Source organism: Danio rerio, chromosome 25 (assembly GCF_049306965.1).
Source record: "Danio rerio strain Tuebingen ecotype United States chromosome 25, GRCz12tu, whole genome shotgun sequence".
Classification (NCBI taxonomy): domain Eukaryota; kingdom Metazoa; phylum Chordata; class Actinopteri; order Cypriniformes; family Danionidae; genus Danio; species Danio rerio.
In genome coordinates this window covers 34,717,501-34,741,894 of record NC_133200.1, presented here as the reverse complement: position 1 = coordinate 34,741,894, position 24,394 = coordinate 34,717,501, and the positions used below count along the sequence as shown (strand labels likewise).

Genomic DNA, 24,394 nt, shown 5'->3' with positions numbered 1-24,394 from the left:
CTTGAGGCGGATGGGCTACAGCAGCAGAACACCACACCTGTCAGCGAAAAACAGGAAACTGAGGCTGATCACCAAAATTGGAAATCTATGTACTAGTAGTACAGTGTACCTATTAAAGTGTCTGATAAATGTTTTTATCAAAGTAGTCAGCATTTGAAGCAGATTTTAAATCTTCGTCCAGATATATCAAATTGGGTATCAGCAAATAAATCATTTAAATGTAAATGCGATTGTGATATCTGAAGCGAAATTATCCTAAAGCATGCATGCGGAGATCATGAACCGCTTAAATATGTCTGTCATTATAAATAATAGTGTTTCCTAACATCTCCTCCAGTCTGTGTTCAATCCCACAAAACGAAGCACCGCCTACAGTGAACTTTATATCTGTAATGCTTCGGGTCTCACGGAAAACACTCGGATCAAACTTGTACAATGTTTTGGTATACTGTAAGCGCTGTGATACTTTTAATAGCATTGAGACTCAAATGTCCTTACATTATCTCACAGACCAAGTACATGTGTCGAGTGGCATTAGCCGTGTACCGCACGACAAAGTACATCAAATCCAAGCCTTTTTACACGATACTGGATCGATTCCAGGATTCGGTTCGGAAGAACCCGAAAAAAGCGTTCATTCGGTTTCTGGATCAAACTTACTCATACGAGCAGTCGGATAAAGAGAGCAACAAAATCGCGAGGACTTTGCTGAAGCACGCGGATCTTCATGAAGGAGACACGGTTGCGCTTTTGCTCGGGAATGAGCCCATGTTTCTGTGGATATGGTTGGGTTTAGCTAAGATCGGATGTTCTGTTGCTCTTCTCAATCATAACATCCGATCCAAGTCCCTTCTGCACTGCTTCACCTGCTGTGGGGCCAATGTGCTGATAGCCGGTGCAGGTACAATACTGACAGTTCAAAGTGTTATTTGTCAAATGCAATCCGCGTCTGATGTGCTGACTGTATTGTAATGCTGTTTGCTCAGTGCATACTATCTGATGATGTCTTTCTCTAAGTCTTCCTCAACTGTTAGAGATGCTACTTTTAACTTTTGTACACAGTCAGAAAAAAGGTACCGTAAGGGGACAAATTTGTTCTTAGAGGGAACAAAGTATATAATTGTACCTTTTAAGGTCGCAAATTGGTCCTTAGGGTACAGTTTTGTACCCAAATGGGCCATTAAGGTACAAACGTTTAGATTTGGATTTTGAAAGGAACGTTTTTGTAACTTCATAGCACATTTAGGTACAAAATTGTATCCTAAAGGACCAATTTGACACCTTTACAATTATATATTTCGTTCCCCTATAGGAATAAAATTGTACCCTCAGCTCATGAGATCAGAACACTATATAACACTAATTTAAATGTATTAATACTAAACATTAATACTAAAATACATGATTTAAAAATATAAAGTGAATTAATTGATTGAATTAAGTATTTTAATAATTTTAGTTATTTTCATATGTTCAAATTTTTCCTCAAAAAATATTTATATGCATTTTTGAATGTAATTTTAATCAATAAAAACGTAAATACTGATCATAGCATAACTAATTGTTTAAGACCCTAAATGAGATTTAGAATGAGGAACATGCAAAGTGGCAACATCATCATTCAGGTGTTGCTGCTGCTGTCTCTTTAAGAAAAATTGGCCTTACACAGAACTCTGCATGCAGTCACCAAAGGATCAAAATGGCTGGATCAGTACCCTAAAAATGCTATATAATAAGGTACATTTACCTTTAGTGTCTACATTTTTGTTGCTTGGGGGTACAAAATTGTCCCTTAAAAAAATACAAATGTAGAAGGTACAATTTTGTACCTCTAAATAGACATTTACAATACACATTTGCACAGATGTACTGATTTAATTTGTTTTATTAAACATTTTTGACTTAAATGTTAAAGTTGTGTTTGTTAGACCCTCGCCATACAAACTGATAAACTATTTTATAAAATGTAAAATGTTGTCTAAGTATTTATTGGGGGCCCCCAAATTTTCTGGGGCCCTAAGCGGCTGCTTACCTTGTTTATTGGTTAAATATGCCCCTGACTGTATCATATTTTCACAAATTGAAGGAATGGTTCGGCCAAAAATTGCTGAATAATTTTGTCATGATTTGCTCTACTTTGCTGAAAACTTGTTTCCATTGACTTACATAGTATTTATTTTTTCTGCTGTGGATTTCAATGGGTTTTCTCCAGCGACAAAACTTACACACTGTACCTTTAACCATATATTTTCTAACCAAACTGTCATAGAGTAAATTTAACGATCGTATTTGTTGGCTTAATGGAGGCAAACTACAGAGCGTTTCAAAATTATCCATATCGCTCAGATCAGATGCTTTCTTAACTGCTGTTTTCTCACCACTTTCACTTATCTTGGTTTATTTTGTTAATGCGAGACAAGAGCAGAGCACATATTTTTCTAAACGTCACTTTCAGCACAGTACAGCATCTGGATGTGTTGTAATTGTCATTGCAAAGCTATTTAACCTTTTTTTTATTAATAGAATAAGGAAACAAACTTCATGGTGAGTATACATTGAATCACAGTCAGTCTTTTATGTGTGCATGGGCAATACGGTGCTTGCTGCTGTTTACTGTTTGGCCACTAGGGTTACTAATAACAAGGGTAAGGGTGAGGGTCAGGCCATTCCAATCCCATGAGACCTCTGTTCATCTTCAAAAACAATACATTTTAGATGAAATCTGAGAGCTCTATGATCCTCCAAATATAGCAACAGTCTAGTGATATTTAAAGTCTAAAAAAGGAACGAAAAATGCTGTCAAAACATTTCATGTGACTTCAGTGGTTCAACTGTAATCTGTAATACTTACTTTATATTGTCCTGTAATACCGAATGCAATTCAACAATCAAGATGCCAGGATATATACGTATACAGCGCTATACACAGAATCATCTGTCCACCTCTACTATTTACAGTTTGTTAAATAGTCTTTCTCTGGTGCAGATCTGCAAGATGCGGTCGAGGAGGTGCTGCCGGCTCTGAGAGAGCAGGGGATCTCTATATATATACTAACTGAGCATGTGAGCTCAGAGGGAATGACGAGTCTCACAGACAAGATCAAGCAGGCCTCAGATCAGCCCATTCCAACAGACCTTAGGGCCAATGTGGCCTTCAACACCCCAGCGGCCTACATCTACACTTCAGGAACCACCGGTAACGCCCGTCTCTTACACAATTATTTTTTCTGTGTTGTTCTCCTGGCTTGGTACTTCTAACACTGGATATGGAAATTAAGGGATATTCAGGCACGTGCACATATAGGGCTCAACCTGTGCAGTGCACATGCCCTTTTAAGTCTTTGATAGAAAGTGCCCTTCCAAAATGATCTGAAGTGCCCCAGCGACACCCAACCACACCCCCCAACCCCCCCCCCCCCCCCCTCCCCTCATTTTCCATGGTGCTGATGTGCTTTTATTTTCTCCGTCTCGCGCCAAGTTCATGCGAGGGAGTGTTTAACAAGCAACGCTGACTGGAAAATGTACATTTAGACTTCAAATAAAATATTTTAATATGAAAAAGAATATATGCATTTGATCCTATCAATGTCATAACGAATGCCCTTAAATGAAGTAAAGCATCAGCAAGCATCACGTGTTTATTGAGATTGAAATAAATATAGATAAAGAAACATTGAAATTAAGATAAAAATTATTGTTTTAGCAATACTTGTGACTGCTTTGCGAAATAATGCTCATCGTAGACATCACGGGACTGATCGTGAAGGAACATGTAGTCTGGCACATTTGTTACCTGCCAAGTCAAGATTTTATTAAGAAACAATCACATAATCTGACATAGTGACTTTCGTAACGGACAATAAAAATCGAATGATCTGACCAGGGCAAAATCCTTCTTTACTGTACCGTACCACTCAGTGGAAACAAGCCATACAAATAAGTAGTTCCAAAAATGTCAGCGAACAGTAATTTCATATACCTGGAGAGAGAGAGATACTCTCAAGTAGGCAATCACAACTACTATACACTTCAAATTTTACAAACGTTTTAATGGCTGTTGGCACCTACAGCAAATTTTAAAATGTTTGTCTCGATGTGTTAGAATTAAAATCTGTTATTTTAAAGGGGACATATTATGCCTCATTTTACAAGCTGCAAAACAAGGCTCCGATGTCCCTAGAGTGTGTATGTAAAGTTTCAGCTCAAAATACCTCCCAAATAAAACTTTTTTGAAACTGCCCCTTTTAGGCTTTGAGCCAAATTGTGCCGTTTTGCTGACTGTCGCCTTAAATTTAAATGAGGTTGTCCTCAATTTTAAAAGAGGGCGGAGCTACATCACTTGTGCATCCTAAAACTTCACATTTGTAATGCCTCTTAGTTGCTGACATTGGCCGTTTCTCAATATGCGTTCTTCAGCGGTCTTGTGTTCTAGTGCAACGTCATCATCAGCTGCCCAAGTTCAGTTCCAATTCTCAAGAGCGCAAGTACGGAGGACGCGTGAAACTTCCCGGATGTGTTCTTGATATCGAGGACGCACCGATGCAAACTTGAGCACTGACCTCGCTCTGGAAGTCCTAGAAGTCATTGCGACTGGAGGTGGGAAGCGCAGCATTTTATTTAGATTTATTATTAAAGTTCAGATGTAACGTTATTATTTATTTACCTCAGGAGTTTCCCTAAATGAAACGGTGAAAGTAAACATCACCATGAACATCTTAATAAAGGAATAAACACATCAAGGGTGTTTGTTTGTTGAAATTCGTATTAAAATCTGATTATTTATATTGTGCAGAGTATATTGATAATGTTTTTATGCAAAGTATATATTATGAAAATGTAAAAAACAATAAATCATTGTATGAATGCGGTTATGTTTAAATAATTTACCATTTAAAACGCGTGAAGGTCATGTGACCATCAGGAAGAACGCAGCATCTCATTTCTCAAGGGGTGCGTTCTCTGCCCTCGCGGTCTCCTGAGTTCATTCGTCTGAGGACACCTGGCAAGACCGGTCTTACTAAGAACGCAAGTCCGTTTTCTGCATTCTTGGAATTGAGAAACAGCCATTATCTTCAGCAGGGAAGAGCTCTAAGGTACAGCTGCTTCTCACTGGGCTGCTTAATAAGGGAGTGATCGTAACTAGTGGGCGGGGCTTTCCCCCTCTGATGACATGTACAAAGGGAGAATGTAAATCAAAGTGTTTCTGCAGACTGTTTTGATCAAGTGTGATTATGAAAAGTAGAATTAATACAGTTTTACACTTAGAGGCTGGTTGTATTCACAGACTGTTGCCACACAACTGTGTTTAAACCCCTTCTAAAAGTGAAGAAATGGTCCCCTTTAAAGCTACAGGCAGTTCGGAATGCAGACGGAGAGTGTGTGTGAAAAAGGCATCAGACTCTCTACTCTTGACTCCAGAGGGGAATGGATGAAGGTCTCAGTGAAAGGACAGGTGTGTAATTAATGGATGTGTTTGATGGCTGCAGGTCTCCCGAAGGCGGCAGTGATCACTCACCGCAGGCTCTGGGCGATGGCCTTCTTTCAGTCCATCTGTGGAGTGAAGTCTGATGACGTGATTTACGTCTGCCTGCCTTTGTATCACAGCTCTGGCTTTGGCCTCGGGTTCGGAGGTTCTGTTGAACGAGGTATTTCATTGACTTCTTTTACTGTTAGTTTTGTTTAGTTTTCTGTACATATCTATTTGCTTTTATCAATGTTTTTCTGGTAACACTTTATTTTTAAGGTGTCGTTATCGCACATATTTAATGTACTTACTGTTGTAATTACAATGAATTATGCACCATTATTCACTCATCAATTTTCCCTCAGCTTAGTCTCTATTACAGAGGTCACCACAGCGGAATGAACCGCCAACTTATCCAGCATACTGTATGTTTTCACAGCAGATGCCCTTCCAGCTGCAACCCAGTACTGGGAAACACCCATAAGCACTCATTCACACACACTCTCATACACTACTGACAATTTAGCTTACCCAATTCACCTAAAGCGCATGTCTTTGAACTGTGGGGGAACTCTGGAGTACCCGGAGGAAACCCACACCAACACGGGGAGAACATGCATACTCCATACAGAAATGCCAACTGACCCAGCCGGGACTTGAACCAGTGATCTTCTTGCTGTGAGGCGACAGTGCTAACCACTAAGCCGCCATGCCACCACTATATTTATTTATTTGTTTATTTTAAAGCACATTTATTTTTGAGTCACCATTATGTTTTATACAAAGAGATTGTCAAATCAGCTTTACAGAAATTAACAGAACAAACACGGCAACCAATGTTCAATAACAGTATATAGTTTATTATTATTTTTTTTTTTTTTCCCCTTTAGGAGCCACGATTGTCCTGAGGAGCAAGTTTTCTTCCTCTCAGTTCTGGGACGACTGCAGAAAGTATAACGTCACTGTGATTCAGTATATTGGAGAAACCATGCGCTACCTCTGCAACATGCCAAAGGTATAGCAGCATTTAAAAAGCCAAACTGCACACAATGATCACACAACCTTACTGTTTACATCTTTAACCATTTGAAGAGAAAGTTTTGCTAGCTGAAGATTTCTCTTTATAGCCAAGAGTTGAACAAGCTGTGTTGTTAAGCTGTTACGTTCTCCAGAAAGCAATGATGAAAGAAAGAATCCATATATATAATGTGGAGCCATTCAAAATGACCTCAAAACACACAGCAAACATACAAGCTGCGTCCCAAATCCCATACTTATGCACTATTCTACGCCATTTTGTAGTATAAATAGTGTAAGTAGTGCGTTCACACTGAAAACTCTAAAAATAATAAGTGCACTTTAATTACCCGGATGATGCACTCATTCAGCCGCTAAAATTAAGTGTGTAATGATGGACACTTCACGCACTCAACGACCGCAGGTTTGCTTACGTAGCGGAAGGGGCGGAGCTATCGGACGCACATGTTGAATAACTTTATTTAATTTGGATGGTGAAAGCAAAATTCTTTTACGAGAGTGATTATAGCACCTCCCGATAGTGATTGCGGCAATACTCACGGCAGGTATTATTTGATAATTCGGTCGTTTATTTCACTGATATGGCGACTGTCAAACGTCATCAGGAAAACGGTTTGAATTTCCGCTTAGTAAAAAAAACATTAGTGTGCCATTTGGGACGACACTACATACATATACTATCCTGTTGAGTGTGTAAGTGCATAAGTACATAGTGCATGAGTGCATAGTGTATAGTGTGCCATTTGGGACGCAGCTACAGACTTCCGCCTTTCTGAAATCTTCCATTTGTTTTTTTTTTCAAGGAAAGGTCATTAACCCTTAAAGGGGCACTTTTTTTGGTCCACATCTTGTATTGAATAATATGCTGGCACAACTCTAAAAAATAGTAAGAATCAATTAAAATGATAATGATAACTATAGCAAAATTAGCATATAGCTAATTTTGATGAATTAGCTCTAACCTTTAACAGTTTTTCCTTCTTTTTACGCGGTTATACGCTCATTATATTTCACACGTGAGGTGAGTGAAATTGAAATTAAAATACAAAAGGTACTGAGCCATTACTACAAGTAGAAAAACTAAACTAAACAACAATTATACTTTAAAGGAGAACATAGACGTTTCGAAAACAAACTGAACTGAAACTACATTAATAAAACTAAACTTGCGGCTTAATTTATTTAATTTGCGGGACTTTATTTATTTTTATTATACTTTTAGTGATCTGCTTGAGGTAGGTCAATTTATTTTTATGCTTTTGATGAAGCAGCATTCAACTTAAGCTCTTTAGACCATGCACCAGACCGTTTCTGAGTGTTTCGCTGCAATGTCTTAAAATAAATAATTATTTAGGTCAATTTTCATTATTCATTAATGTTTTAATATTTGTTTATTATTATGTACAATAATTGAGACATAAAATGAGATATGATGTAATATGAGATATAATGTAAATAAAAACAAATGAAAAAGCTTATTTAATGACTGTCTTAGTCCTATCAAAACAGCAAACGCTGAACATCTCTCTATTTAGGCTAAAATATTGCTTTGTTTATTTATTTAGGCCTACTTATTTGTACCGAATGTTTGTGCTTTCATTTTAGTTGTCTTTTAATTCTTCATTTCTACTTTCCAAAGTGAATCCTCATTGCACTTAACTAGTGTACAATGATAATAAAGGGTGTTAACAAATTTTGATTATGATTAATGAAGGAATTATAATGCTTTGTTTTATCATTTCATCTTCATTTATAAGCACAGTAGCATATTTACAGCTGCTGTATAGGCTATTTCTGTCCATTTGCATCACGTCCCTTTGTGCCCCCTGGCGGCATATTCACAAACTGCGGTCATACATTAAAAACACATGCTTGCCCATTTAAAGTGCCGTCGGTATAAGCCACGGCGGTAATGGCCACATTGGTCAACCAGTGGTTATGATGCCTGTTAAAGGGTTAAAGTAGTCTAGCACACTGAACTAATGCAAACCCAAATCAGAAGTATGGAAACGCAAATGAAAAAAAGAACAAAGGGATTTCTAAATTTACTTTGACTAGTAAAGTCAAATCGTCTGAATCAAGTCTGATCTTTATTTTGTATTTTATATTGGATTCATCTCAGGGGATTGGGTGGGCCATTCTACAGCTTGATTTTTTTTCTCTGAAAGCAAGTTTCCTTGGCTGTGTTTTGGATCCTTGTCTTGCTGAAAAGTCCACCCTGGATTCATCTTCCTCATCCTGCTAATGTAAATGTTTGACTAAAGCAGGTAATATTCATTTACACTGACGATGGGCAAAGGTTTGCAGAAGAACTTCTGAGGAATTTCAGGTGCAGTCTGGGCTTTCACTGCCTTTCTACACCTTCCTTTTTTCATGTGTCCAAAACTTTTTTCCTGTGCCATTTCATTTTGTTAGACAGAACTTCATTTGTTAATCAGTAATATTTGTTAGAATTATATTTGCATATATGGATTTCTCTGGTCGTATCCAACATCTGGGGAAAATTTCAAGTCAACGGCATCTTTAGAAATATGTTTTCTGACTAAAGTAGTGACGTGTTTAATACTTATTTCCCTCACTGTAACTTGAAAATAAAGAGAATGCACAGATCAAATAAAAAGCTTTGCTGCTGACTTTTTTCTCAGAAAACATATTTCTAAAGGTTCCGTTGGCTTGAAATTTTCACCAGATGTTGGTATCAACCTAAGAAATCCATATATACAAAGACAACAAAACTTATTAGATTACAAATGAAGTTATGTGTAATAAAATGAAATAACCCAAGAAAAAAGTATTGAACACATGAAGAAAGGGAGGTGTAGAAAGGCAGTGAAGGCCCAGACAGCAGCAGAAATCTCTCAGTAGTTCTTCAGCGACCATCGTAAATGAATATCAGCTGCTTCATTCCAACATCTACATCAGCAGGAGGATTAAGATGAAACCAGGGAGGACATTTCAGCAAGACAATGATCCTAAGCACAGCCAAGGAAACTCTCAAATCAAGAAAGAAAATCAAGCTGTATAATGGCCCAGCCAATCACCTGATGTAAATCCAATTGAAAAAGAAATCAAGATCAGATTTGATTCAGACGATTTGATTGTGACACTCTGTTGAAGTCTGTGAAAATATCACAGCTGAGAAATGCATGTGACTTCATTCTCCATATGAGAGGTGTCTTTAAGCTGTCATCACAAAGTATTAAATACATTTCAATAGTTCAGTGTTTTCTCCTTTTCCCACTTTTTTAATGCCCTTTTGGTTTTTCTGCTCCTCCTCTGTGCTCTATCTTTATAATATGCTGTTTTTTCCTCATGTTTGTTCTCTCGCTCTACAAGTGTGTTAGTGACCAAGTGCACAACGTCAGGATGGCCATTGGGAATGGCATCCGGCCGGATATCTGGAGGACGTTCATAAACAGATTCGGTCATGTTGAAATCAAAGAATTTTACGGCTCAACTGAAGGAACTCTGGGCTTCTTGAACTACGCTGGCAAAATTGGGGCCGTCGGTACTGTCAATTCTTTTCATAAGGTAAACTACCCACAATTCAATACTGTTCCCTCATTCATCATGGGAGCTGGACAAAAATGACTTATGTGCGCCAATTTGTGTGGTTTTAGAAACTGTACCCGTATGTCTTCATCAAGTTTGATCATGAGAAAGAGGAGCCCGTCAGAAACGCTGATGGATTTTGTATTGAAGTTGCAAAGGGCAAGTAATATGGAGCCAATAATGTGACAAAAGGATTTGAATTTGAATTATTGACACGTGTTGTTTAAAAAAAACTAAATATCAAATGTCATATGTTTTTAGGTTTAAGTCTTTTTCAAAATAGACTATAGCCAAATAGACTAGGGGTACTATTTTAACAATTTAGGTGCAAAATCTAAAGGGCATGGCGCAAAAGCATTAAGGGCGTTCCCGAATCCACTTTTGCTATTTTAAGGACTGAAAAATATGCTCTGCGGCAATGCGCATGGTCTAACAGGGTTGTGCTTATTCTCTTAATGAGTTATTTGTGTGTTTTGAGCATAACGTGCATTAAAACAATCAGAGCATCATCTCCAATTCTTTTTAAGAGTCAGTTGCGTCGCGCCATAGCGCATTTGCTATTTACATGATGTACTTTATAAGTGGAAAAACTGAACAATAGTGAGGAAACAGTTAAACAGAGCATCTGCAGCACAAGGATAAAGAACGAGCCTTCTCCAATCGGCCTTTACTTTCACTTTCTCTTTCTCCCTTTCGTAGATAAGGAAACGTGTTGTACGCGCTTTACTGAAGACATCCATTAGCCTACATAATTAATTTAGTTTGTTAAGCGCAAAAATTTGTTTCAAAACTATTTCTAAATTCAGTTCTAATTTCCAGCAAACGAATAAATGAACAATAATAAAGTAGTGTGGTCAAAAAACTGAGTTATTTCCAAATACACATGCTGTGCCCCATATTGTACAAAACCTGACAGGTGGACAAATCTAAATTTGTTCTTATTAAAACAAATATAAATATGCATATAATAAATAATACTGCTAATAACAATAACATTATACAAATGCAAGTGAATAAACTGAAAAAAGTCCCCCGAGATTATAAAGGCATGGAGGCAGTCGTTTTTATATTTATGTAGAAAGTAATAATTTTGTAATATTCTACTTCTTTTTCATTCGTAAAGATATTTGTGTATTGCTGTATATCCTGAGTGTTTTAAGCAGTGTGTAAGTGGGGCGCAGAACTAACGCGCTCTGCTCTGCTTTCAGATGGTCTATTGTACAGTATATTTCAGTTCTTCAAAATAGCAACAATGCGCCTTAACACACCTCTTTTCTAGACCGAAACACCCATGAGTCCACAAAGTGGCGCAAATGGATTTGCTATTTAAATAATGTGGCAGAAAACGGGAAAATTAAGGTTGTGCTGGTCTGAAAATAGCAACACGTTGGGGCAAACATGTCCCGCGCCTTATTGCGCTGGGTGTATGATAGGGCCCTAGGTTTTAAGTGCACTGACACATAGCACTTACGCGGTGACCAAAGTTCAATTCCCAGCTCAAGGACCTTTGTTGATCCTATTCTGCTTTCTCTCCTCCCAATGCTTTCCTGTCTGTGATCTCCGCTGTCCTGTCCTAATATTGGTTTAAAAAGCTTACAAATAAATAAATTATTTAATTAATAACATTTAAATCGCAGAAATTAAGATATGTTTAGAGAGCGTAAAAAGCAGGTCAGAGATCATCCACAAGAAAGAGTAGATGATCTCTGTAAAGTTGAACAAAACTTTAGCCCCTTTTATACAGTGATACTGGTAAATATCCGGAAAATTACCAGAACAACTTTACCGGTGAATTCAAAAAAGTGCTGTTCACACAGACAAGCACATTCTGGAATTTTTCCGGAAAAGTCCATTCATACATCCATTCCAAAATACCAGTAAATTCTGACATCATTAACCAGAAATGGCCTCTAAGCTGCTGCGCTTGTGTTTGTAAACCTAGCCGGGCTTTTGTTGATGGTTTCACTTTTATTTAAAGCTTTAGCATTCATGCAAGATTTGTTCTAGAGACATCCAAAGGCAGAAACCGTGAACCGTAGCTAAATATTTACACATTTGACTTCATTACTAATTCTGTGGATGGATAAGTATTGTGAACAACTTCAATTAATTCACATTGAGGAACCCGTTCGCATGTCGAGATGTACATGATGTGTGTGTGCTGCCGCACACCAGAGCAGTTCTTCACGTGCACACGCGTCAAGCAACTGAAGCAGAGCTTGAATATAAACAAACAACGGTTTATGTTAAGCATTTTATCAATAATTTTTAACACAGTTGACATTAAAAAGGAAAAAAGAAACGTTATTTGACAAACATCTAGCAGCTAAATGTGTCTTGAGAAATATTCAAAGGCTTTTATTTTTATAAACAGCGCTGATGTGAATGTGTCTGAATATTCTGATTGGTTTGAGTTGACGTCTTACGTTAGTGTGTTCTAAAAGTGAACGCTCTCTATCTGGCAATCTTCCTTCTGTGTTTACACTACACAGCATTCTGGCAAATTACCAGTAATGTTACAACTTCTTTTTCCAGAACATTGCTGGAATGAATTTACTGGTATTTTCAAAAGAGCCTGTTCACACATGATCCCTTTTCCGGAAAATTGCCGGTAATTTTCCATAAAAGTCTGTATGTGTGAAAGGGACTAATGTTTGAGCTTAAAACTAAGTGTGAAACTATATTTTTTGGCTGCAAATATCCAGTTTTTAAAAATAAAGTTACAGTTTGAAATTACATGTCTATAAAAACATGGCTTAACACCAGGACACACCAAGCTGGTGGTCGGCTGTTGAGCTTCTTCAGTCCGACGGTCAGGCTAGTTGGTTTGGTGTTTTCCACATGTCAACGTTTGTCTGGTTAACATCGATGCTCGTTTCCCCGATTGAACACATAGAATCGGTGTTGGTTTAGTGGCTGAAGAGAGCACTCTGACTGGTTATTCAGCAATGAATCAGAGTGATGTAGTGAAGTGACGCAGCAAGTAAACAAATGAAGTCAAGAAGAAACACAAAGAGACCGGCTGTAACTTCGCCACGTTTCTCAAATATTTGCAAACAATATGTATTGTTAGATTATCAGACATTTGTGCAGGTGTGAATCCCTCTATGGTAAATGACAATTACTGTGATAATGATGGTAAACACTGCTTTGTTTATACTTTCTGTGAAGTTTGGTTTTCCTTTGCAGAACAGTAAAACAGATACTGCCCCTCGCGCTGCAGAAAGACACGTCCACGAGCGCAGAAAACAGCTGTCATTTCAGTCAGCGTTCATTTTTTGGTGTGCTCACGAGCAGCTTTTTGGTCCAGGCGTGACCCAACGTGAGGCGACAACACAGTTGGGGTTTTGTTGGTGCTTGTTGTTTTGCGTCAGCTTAGCGTGTCCTGGCCCTTTTAAAAAAAAATCTGTTGTCTCAAATTTCAAATGTTCCATATTCAAGTAAGGAAAATCTGATTCAAAACTGTTTTAAACACCACACCGGATAATTCAAATGTACACAATTCAAGTTTAAATAGTTTTGTCATAGTTTTAGCTCCATAATATTAATAATGTTGATTTGACTGAGAATAGAGTGATAATTCAATCAGGATGGTTATTGCTGATCATGCAGGAGAGACGGGTCTGCTAGTGACACGGCTCACTCAGAAGATTGAGTTTTCTGGATACGCCCGGGATCCCAAACAGACGGAGAAGAAGAAACTCCATGATGTGTTTGAGAAGGGAGACGTTTACTTCAACACTGGAGATCTGTTCAGGACTGACCGAGAAAACTTCATCTACTTCCAGGATCGGGTGGGCGACACTTTTAGGTGAATCAATCACATGAATACAGTGGGTTTACATAAACTGGCTTCTCCATTCACTTAAAAAAAATTCAGATGTGAGCAAGGTTAAATTTATTTCATACAGTACAGTAAAAAAAACTGTACTATTGTGAAGAATTACATATTAAACTAGCATTTTGTATTGTATTTATTCCTTATTATTTGTTGTTCCTAAATCTTGGAAGACTTTAGTCAGGTTGTGTATTATAATTAGCTAATAAATGCATGATATTCTGTTTTTCAGATGGAAAGGGGAAAACGTCTCCACTAATGAAGTGTCAGACATCATGACTCTGGTGCCTTGTATCGAGGAAGCAAATGTTTACGGCGTCACAGTTCCAGGTATAATGCAGATTTTCTCTTTTCTAGTAAACCCTCCATTACTTTACTGCACTACCTGTTCATATATACAACACACAACTGACGCTTTAATGCATGTGAAGGTTTTGAGGGGAGGATAGGAATGGCCGCCATCATACTGAAGAAAGACCATCAGTTTGAGTGTGATGACGTTTTCAATCACGTGACCTCCTACCTTCCGGTTTACGCCAGACCACGTTTCATACGCATCCAGGTAATGACACGATGTTGTTTTATTGGTCAGAAGTATGCCTTCAGTACGGTTTAAAGAGATAGTTCAGCTATAAATTTAAATTCTGTCATCCTTTACTTTTCAGTTCAATTTCTTTTTTTCTGTTGAACACAAAAGAATATGGTCCACTCTTCTCTGCAGAATTGTTGTAATTCAGCCACATTGTTGAGGTTTTGTTTTTTTTTTTACTTGTTTTTTTTTTTGTCATGCCACAGCATCTCAATTGGATTCAGGTCAGGACTTTGACTAGGCCACTCCAAAGTCATACATATTATAAATGTATTCAATTTTTTTTACTCTCTTGAATAGTTTAATAAGTCTTTGATGGAAAAAAAGTCAATACATTTTAAATGGTACAACATTTCCAAAAAATGCGAAGCAGCCCAACAGTTTTCAACACTGATAATGATATTAAATGTTTCTAGTTTGTCAATTCAGCATATCAGAATCATTTCTGAAAGCTCATGCGACTAAAATCTGGAGTAATGCTGCTGAAAATACAGCTGTAGATAACAGGAATAAATAAAAGTTTAATCTACATTCAACGGGAAAACAGTTATTGATTGTTCTTTTCAAGTTGTAACTATTTTTGATCCTATTAATGTATTCTTGATAAACAGAATAAACTACCTAAAATAATAAACAATTAAAAGCACATCCAGCAATCTTACTGGTCACTCATTTTTGAGTGGTGATGTTTGCACCGTTTCATATTGTCATATGCAGCGCAGCCTGACTGAGTGTTTCTGTGATTTGCAGAGCAGTTTGGCTGTTACCTGCACCTTCAAGCAACTGAAGGGGAGGCTGGTGGAGGAAGGCTTTAACCCCGCTCTCATCACTGACCCGCTGTTTATCTTAGACGAGACGGTGAAGAGCTACAGACCTTTGACACATGACACATATGAATCCATACTGGACGCTCGATTCAGACTGTGAAGAGCCGCATTCACTCTATTCAGAATGAAAGAAACCAAATCGTTCGATTCACTGTCCAGAGATCACGCTGTAATTATTCACAGTGCCTTAATATTGCCACCCTTGGTGAATATGAGCAAAGAAGGCTTGTTATCTTTGCTCAAAATGTTAACACTGAAACATAACTTTAAATACACTCTCAAAAGTAATGTTTGCTGTTTGTTCTGACTTATTTAAAATGAGCTGAAATTACACAATTCCTGAGATTTTTGGGGGGGACGATTTGTTTTGTTTATAAATTTTTCGATGATTTTTCCTTCGCCAAACTTGACTGATTTCTTGAGATTTTTGGGTTCATGCAGGTTCCAGTAGGTCTTCTGCAGTATTGTGATGATTGGCATGCAGTTCAACAGATGATCCATCTGACAAATCCACCTTCTGCCACTTTTCCAAACGATCAACTAGAAGTCGAGTTATTATTTGTTGCTCTTACATCTGTAATACAAGACAAGACATTTGTCCAACCCGGGCTCATTGTGGAAACGTAGCCCCGCGGACATTTCTGCGGAACGCGATTTACGTCCCGGGAGGTACTTATTTGAGCGGTTTTTGTTTTCGCGGATCCGCGAGAGGCCGCTGTGAGTGCTTTTTCGCGTCTCGGGCGCCTCTCGGGAGGCGCCGACGGTTCGCAAAAGCCGTTCAGAAAAAAAAAAAAAAGCAAAAGCCCTCGTCTTCAATTTCGACCGCGTTTTCGTATCCCGCCGCGTTCTCGCCCTTATTTTTTGGATTCCGTTTTTCGTCTTACCTGATTTCCGGAACCGCTGTTCCCCGGACTCGATCCCGGTCGTCGTCCCCGTGGCCGGCTCCTCCTCCTTCTCCGGGGCCTCCGCCGACGCAACGCTGTGAGCTAAACGGACAAACTGGTTGCATCGGGAAAGCCCTCCACTCGGAGGTGAGCTGTCAGCCGGCGAGCGCGAAGAGGAGGGGCGGAGCGGCGCCACACCGCCCCGCAGCGTTCACTCGAAAAAAACTAAACGCGGCCTTACGTACCTCCGGCCACGTAAATCGCGGTCTCCAGAAACGTCAGCGGGGCTACTTTTCCAGAATGAGCTTGGGTTGCTTTTGTAAGGTAGTATACAGACATGTTTGCTTATATTTACCAATGGTGCCAGTATTAGTGGAAATGACTGTAATATTTTAAATTAATAAATATTAATTTAACTGATTTAAGGGTGGTAAAAAAAAGTTTTTAAAAGATTTAGTTTCTGTTTTTTTTATTTTTGTGGAAGTTGTCACGGATGTTTTCATTTTATATCAAACATCTCTCTCAGTTTTCTGACAATATTGTTTTAAAAAGAAAATAAAAACCTCAAAAATAGAAGTATCTCTGTCAGTCTGTAAAGGCTTTCTAAGAATCAGATACTGTCTTCCCCTGCGGTCTGAACAAATAGTTTCGTAAGAGTTTGACCATTGGTTCTCACTGAAACCCTCCCACTCACTCCTGTATCAAAGGCTGAATGGGACATGGGTTGCCAGATTGCGAGTTTAAAATAACTTTAAAATTAATATTAGAGTGAAATGTCGAATTAGGGAAATTGTTTTACAGATGTCTCCTGTAATTATGAATATTTATTCAGTGTTTAATTTTATAAAGTTTGATTTAAATAACTAGATATGGTTTTCGTAGTATTTTCAGTGTACTGCATATATAAGTACACCCCTCACTAATCTATCTTTTACATTCATATTTTTAATAGGAAGCTATACAATGTAATATTTGTGCATATACTGTACATTAGATTAGTCAATACTGAAGCCAAATCTGGAGCTAATCTAACAAAATAACTTACCAAAAGGGTCTGAAAACTAGCAAACCCAAATTTATATGTCATAGAAAAATATTAAATACAAATTTTAAAAAGAGGAAAAATCAAGAGAAGCAAAAAAAAATTAATGCACCAAAAATACATTGCTTATATTCACTGAGAAATGGATAAAAATATTAATTTTCCAAATGGGGTGTATTCGATTATGCTGAGCACTGTAGATATTTATCCGAACATTCAGATACTTCATATAATAATAATAAAATGTAATATCAGTTCACATACAAAATGCTTAAGAATATACAGTTGAAGTCAGAATTATTAGCCCCTCTGAATTGTTTTTTCTTTTTTAAATATTTTCCAAAATGATGTTTAACAGAACAAGGAGATGTTCACAGTATGTCTAATAATATTTTTCCTTCTGGAGAAAGTCTTTACTTTAGCTAGAATAAAAGCAGTTTTTTATTTTTTTTTAAAAACGTTTTAAGGACAAAATGATTGGCCCCTTTAAGCTAACTCTTTTCAATTGTCTTCAAAACAAACCATCATTACACAATAACTTGCCTAATTACCCTAACCTGCCTAGTTAACCTAATTAACATAGTTAAGCCTTTAAATGTCACTTTAAGCTGTATTGAAGTGTCTTGAAAAATATTCAGTCAAATATTATTTACTGTCATCATGACAAAGATAAAATAAATCAGTTATTAGAAATTAGTTATTAAAACTATTATATTTCGAAATGTGCTGAAGAAATCTGCTCTCAGTTAAACAGAAATAATGGAAAAAATAAACAGAGGGGCTAATAATTCTGACTTCAACTATATATATATATATATATATATATATATATATATATATATATATATATATATATATATATACATACATACACACACACAGTTGAAGTACGAATTATTAGCCCCTCTTCTTTAGTTCTGAATTTATATGTAATTATTATTTTTCTTGTTGTTGTAAATTCTTATCTCACAAGTAGTGACTTAAAATAGACTTTTCTGAGATTATTTCTCACAATTATGACTTCTTTTTTAACCCTCCCCATATAATAATTGGCTTTATCTCTCTGTCTCCTCCCCACCAATCAGTTGGTGTGTGGTGTGCGGTCTGGCGCAATATGGCTGCTGTCGTGTCATCCAGGTGGATGCTGCACACTGGTGGTGGATGAGTAGATCCCACCCCCTCATTGCGTAAAGCGCTTTGAGTGCCCAGAAATGCGTTATATAAAATGTAAGGAATTATTAGTTACTATTATTAAGATAAAAATGAAGAAAGCTAGACTGGGTGATATAAGAAAAAGACAGCTAAATAAATACATAAATAAATACAAAGTTTACATATTACTGTAGGACTTCCAGGTCCCGAATTGCCTAGGGCCCCCAAATAACTAAACCTGGCTACACCCAAAATAAATCCGCAGATTTTTACAATATTATTTTAATAATATAATTTATAATATGTCCGCAGACATTGTCTGGCTCTACATATGAGGCATTAAGAACAATGGTGCTTTACATCGTAATGCAATCCTCAGTGTTGATCATTAACTTGCCGAGTGAATGGCCGCGGATCTGGCAACCCGCCGAGGCTCTTGAGTCGGGGGTGGACCAGAATGATATAATCTCTCTCCGGAGCCCCCAAAGGGCTGAACTTGCATTTGGAGAATGTGCTCCGTGAATTTTAAGACTGTCCCAGTAGTGTCAGACTATGGCATATAGTTAATCTCATAGTTAAAGCTGTCGAACACTCTCCAGTGAACATGTATGTGTGGATGACTGCGCTCGCGGGCTTGGCTCTCCTCCTCCCCGCGCTCCTCAAAACTTTCTTCCCGTATTTTCTGCAGGACTGCGTTTATATATACAGAGCTCTCGGATGCGGCGTCCGACTCAACATTTACAAGAGGAAAACTCCCTTCTACAGCATCGTGGACTGCTTTTTGGAGGCGGTGAAGAAACACCCGAGAAAAGCGTTCATTCATTTTGAAGGCGAGACTTTCTCCTATGAGGAGGTGGAGAAGCGGAGCAATAAAGTGGCGGACGCGCTGCGCTCGGTGGTCGGCCTCCGGGAAGGGGACACGGTTGCGCTTTTCCTGGGCAATGAGCCCCGGTTTGTGTGGACTTGGCTCGGCTTGGCCAAACTGGGCTGTCCCGCTGCACTCCTGAACTTCAACATCAGATCCAAATCACTCCTTCACTGCTTCTCCTGCTGCGGCGCGAATGTGCTCATAGCGGACGCCGGTGAGTGCACTTGAAAGTGTGCGACTATTCCTAGATTTGTTACAGTCACTCGAGGGAATATCGGTTTGCGAGGCCTTGCACTGGGGGAATTTTCTGAATGTCTGCTGAGTTCTAAAGTTATTATCAATTAGTTAACTAATAATAACCATAACTTTTCTGATTGCAAGTTAATGGGATATAATGTCAGGCCTGGAGCCAGGGGGGATTCGGATGGTTCGGTAAACCCACCCCTCACTTACAAAGGTCCAGAATTTGTCCCATGCATGAGCTTATTTGTCTTATTTTGACTGCTATGCCTTCATAAATAGTGAAAATAACCCATTGAAAAAGGCTTGAAGACCAAATGTAATCCTCTGTTGGCTGTCGATTCAATGTGACTTCAGCTAATCAGTTTTTCATGCTAACATTTTCATTTTTCAATCTACCGTAGGAGAAGTCATCTTTGTTTTAAACAGAGAAAACATTTTACATGCAACATGCAAATCCTGGACCTTCTTCTTATTATTATTATTATTTTGTATTTGGTTTTCAAAACAGTTCAGAACAAAACAAACAACAAAAACATTTTCAAAGGAAAATGCAAACAAAAAACATACAATACGAGAGTCAAAGGTCACCGAATACAATCTTACTCACATTCGCATTTGTAGTTGATAAAATATGGTTGCTATATAAATTTTGTTAAGAGTTACGCAGGCTCCAGCTATATATAAATAAAAGCAACACAATAAAATGAAAACATTTCATTTCTTCTCAACCGTTTACCCCACACTCTCAGAAAATATGGTTCAATGGGAAACCAAAATGTACCTTTGGTTTTTAAAAACCTTCATCAAAGGTACAAATCTGATCCATGAAGGTGCCACTTCAGTGACAAGACACTTTGTTCCTTAACAGCGTCAAAAGTGCTCACCAAATAATTACAAAAAATTCTGAGATTTGCATCCCATTAGTGTATGTACCTCTTTATTTAAATCTTGCCAATATTACAATCCCAAAACATGGAAAGGATCAGCTAATACATTTTTGCATTTTCTCATTAAACAAGTTTGATTTACAATACCTATAGTTTTGTTTTACCAGTTGTTTTGTATTATAATACTCAATAATAAATGTTCAGGAGTTTTTTAAGCAAATGACAATGTTTTAATCTGGAAATTATTCATAATTCACCTCATCTTTCCAGTCATATTTATTTTGGTCATAATAGTCATAATCTTTCCAGTCATATTTAAGAGTTGGGTAACACTTTATTTAGATCCTGCTTCTTCTACAGACTTTTAACTGACTATAAGAAACTTTGCAAGTACATGTCAACTTGCACTAACCCTAACAGTCTACTTATAATCTAATGAGAATTAGTTGGCGTGTAGATGTAATGTAACTTAATTCAACAAACGGACCATCAAAACAAAGTTGTCCATTGTTCTTTTTTAAATATTTCCCAAATGATGTTTAACAGAGCAAGGAAATTTTCACCGTATGTCTGAAAATGTTTTTTCTTCTGGAGAAAGTCTTATTTGTTTTATTTTGGCTAGAATAAAAGCAGTTTTACATTTTTTAAAAGCCATTTTAAGGACAAAATTATTAGCCCCTTCAAGCTAATTTTCTTTCGATAGTCTACAGAACAAACCATCGTTATACAATAACTTGCCTAGTTAACATAATTAAGCTAGTTAAGCCTTTAAATGTCACTATATATATTTTTCGATAGTCTACAGCAGGGGTTCCCAAACTTCTCAGCCTGCGACCCCCAAAATGACAATGCCAGTGACTCGCGACCCCCAATATCCTTTGAGGTGGTTATAAAGACAGAAATCTTGCATAAAATGGCACACACACACCAATAGACCCGAGTCTATTACTCATTGATTTTTTATTATGTATGTAAGTGCTGTAAATGTGCCAGAAAGTTTAACTCTGTGTTATAAAATCAATCTGTTTGAAGGGTAAATTACCAGGTGCTTAGTTTTAAAATTACATCCCATTAGTGCATTTATCTCTTTATTCACATCTTGCTAATATTACAATGCCAAAACATGGAAATGATCAGCCAATACATTTCCCCATTTTCTCCAGCATTCACCATTTTTAGATCTCTAGTTTAAAAGTGTTTTAATTTAGGTGTCACTCTCCATGTTTGATTTTGTTTTTATATACACAATTATGCCGTCAAACTGTTGTATAAACGCAATATCACACTCGTAGCAGTGCAATATGGCTATATATCAGCACTGGTGGGGGCACTAATGCACGCCTCCCACCAGTGCCGATATATAGCCATATCGCACTGCTACTCGTGTGATATTGCTCATCTATATATATATATATATATATATATATATATATATATATATATATATATATATATATATATATATATATATATATATACACACACACACACACACACACACACACACACATACACACACAATTTAAATTTTTTTTTATATGTGCCAGGTTTTCTGTGTCAGCCACTTTCACTTATTAATATATCATACCAATCTACAACACACCTGCTTCAAAGTCAAAGTTTACTTTAGTTTTTAACTGTAGTCATTAAGTTTGTCTAAGTATAAAACAGATGATTAATCTTCAAATCAGATAAAGGCTCATATTTAAGAGTGTGAATGCTGATAGTCTGGATCTGGCGTTTAGAAGTGTGTGTATGTTGTGTCAATGTGTGTATGCGTCTATGTGACATGTCAGGACACAAATTTGTATAATGGCACAAGTATCACAAGAAGGTGGAGAAATATGAGGACATTGCAGACGTCCTCATTCTCCAAAAGCTTATAAATCATGATGGTAGGGATGAAGTGAAGGGTGAGATTAAGGCAAGGGAAAATACAGTTTGTCCAGAGTTAAAATAAAGGAAACCTATGTAATGTCCCCACAATTCACAAAAACAAATGTGTGTGTGTGTTTGTATGTTGTTATGTATGTGTGTTGCAGAGCTCCTTGATGCTGTTGAGGAGATTCTGCCAGCACTGAAGCAGAAGGGAATCCGGGTGTACCTGCTGTCTTCTGAGTGCACTACTGACGGTGTTCAGTGTATCGGTGCTGCTATCGCTGGAGCTTCAGATAAAGCGATCTCTCCATCTCTCAGATCTAATGTCCACATCAGAAGCACAGCTCTGTACATCTACACCTCCGGCACCACAGGTATCGCACAACACACACACAGAGGGTTAAGGTTTATATACAGATTATTCTTTGATGCATATTTGTATTTTTATGTCATACATTTTTGGATTTTATCTATCACAATTATTGTGTCATGGTGGCTCAGTTGGTGGCACGTTCACACACACAGCAGGAAGGTCGCTGGTTCAGCTCAGTTGGCATTTCTGTGTGGAGTTTGGATGCTCTTCCCTTGTTGGCGTGGGTTTCCTCCGGGTGCTCCGGTTTCCCCCACAGTCTAAAGCAGGGGTCACCAATCTTGGTCTTGGAGGGCCGGCGTCCCTGCAGGGTGTAGCTCCAACTTGCCTCAACACACCTGCCTGGATGTTTCAAGTATACCTCGTAAGACCTTGATCAGCTTGTTCAGGTGTGTTTGATTAGGGTTGAAGCTAAAATCTGCAGGACACCGGCCCTCCAGGAACAAGTTTGGTGACCCTTGGGCTAAAGACATGTGCTAAAGGTGAATTGAATAAGCTAATCGGCCGTAGAGTATGAGTGTGAATAAGTGTGTATAGGTGTTTCCCAGTACTGGGTTGCAGCTGAAAGGGCATCTGCTGCGTAAAACATATGCTGAATAAGTTGGCGGTTCATTCCGCTGTGGCAACCACTGATTAATAAAGGGACTAAACCAAAGGAAAATAAATAAATGAATATAACAATTATATATGATATATATAATACATATATATACATATACATATATATATATATATATATATATATATATATATATATATATATATATATATATATATATATTTATTTATTTATTTGGATTTAAATATTTTAATCAAAAAATATTTCTTTTTATCTTCATATTTGTTCATTTATATTATTGTTTTTCACACTATAGATTATAATAGTAATCGTGATTGATATTTTATTATTAGATTTTCATATTTTTTCTATTTGCATTTATTTTATGACTGAAAAGAACAATTACATATTTTTATATTAGTATTTATAGTTGTAATATTTTGAAATGAATTATTTGTTTATTTTATATTTATATTTGTTCATTTATATAATTACTTTTTATATTATAGATTCTATTACTGTTTGTTATTTATAATATATTATTAGATTAATATTTTTTATGTTTGTATTTATTATATATTAACAATTTTTAAAATGTTTGGTAGTTTTAAATGTGTTTATTATTTATTAATATGACTTTATTATTTACATTCATTTTGTTTTCGGTTTTCCTTTATTAATCAGGGGTCGCCACAGCGGAATGAACCGCCAACTTATCAAGCATATGTTTTACACAGTGGATGCCCATCCAGCTGCAACCCATTACTGGGAAACACCTATACAGACTTATTCACACACATACACTACGGAAAATTTAGAGGTGTCTAATCTCTGTCCTGCAGGGCCAGTGTCCTGCATAGTTTAGCTCCAACTTTCTTTAGCACACCTGCCTGGAGCTTTCTAGTATACCTAGAAAGAGCTTGATTAGCTGGTTCAGATTTGTTTAATTGGGGTTGGAACTAAAATATGTGGGACACCGGCCCTCCAGGACTGAGTTTGGGCAGCCCTGACTTATAGCGCATATCTTTAGACTTGTGGGGGAAACAGGAGCACCCGGAGGAAACCCACGCCAACATGGGGAGAACATGCAAACTCCACACAGAAATGCCAACTGACCCAGTCGGGGCTAGAACCAGCGAGCTTCTTGCTGTGAGGCAACAGCGCTGCCCATTACGCCACAGATTTTATTATTTTATGTATATT

The 24,394-nt window shown here is 37.4% G+C and overlaps 2 protein-coding genes across 2 annotated transcripts in view; both read left to right on the top strand.

The window, feature by feature from the left end:
- The first annotated feature begins 113 nt into the window (after window positions 1-113).
- On the top strand, window positions 114-16,765 carry slc27a2b (solute carrier family 27 member 2b). The gene is made up of 10 exons (NM_001386644.1): window positions 114-901; window positions 2,987-3,196; window positions 5,487-5,645; window positions 6,355-6,479; window positions 9,839-10,033; window positions 10,123-10,213; window positions 13,667-13,865; window positions 14,125-14,222; window positions 14,324-14,454; window positions 15,232-16,765. The coding sequence occupies exons 1-10, from the start codon at window positions 436-438 to the stop codon at window positions 15,406-15,408; spliced, it is 1,851 nt and encodes a 616-aa protein (NP_001373573.1). The 5' UTR covers window positions 114-435; the 3' UTR covers window positions 15,409-16,765.
- Window positions 16,766-18,987: 2,222 nt separating this feature from the next.
- The window catches only part of zgc:101540, a gene marked incomplete at both ends in the record, with an annotated part of 30,081 nt that continues 24,674 nt past the window's right edge, over window positions 18,988-24,394 (top strand). Inside the window, 2 exon segments of the mRNA NM_001008639.2 lie at window positions 18,988-19,468; window positions 22,427-22,636. Coding sequence (NP_001008639.1) covers window positions 18,991-19,468; window positions 22,427-22,636 — 688 coding nt within the window.

Bases quoted from the DNA above. Each gene is read 5' to 3' on its own strand.
- slc27a2b (NM_001386644.1), top strand. From the start codon at position 436: ATGTTTTGGTATACTGTAAGCGCTGTGATACTTTTAATAGCATTGAGA. The intron at 6,480-9,838 runs GTATAGCAGCAT...TCGCTCTACAAG, and splicing joins ACCTCTGCAACATGCCAAAG to TGTGTTAGTGACCAAGTGCA. The intron at 14,455-15,231 runs GTAATGACACGA...TGTGATTTGCAG, and splicing joins CACGTTTCATACGCATCCAG to AGCAGTTTGGCTGTTACCTG.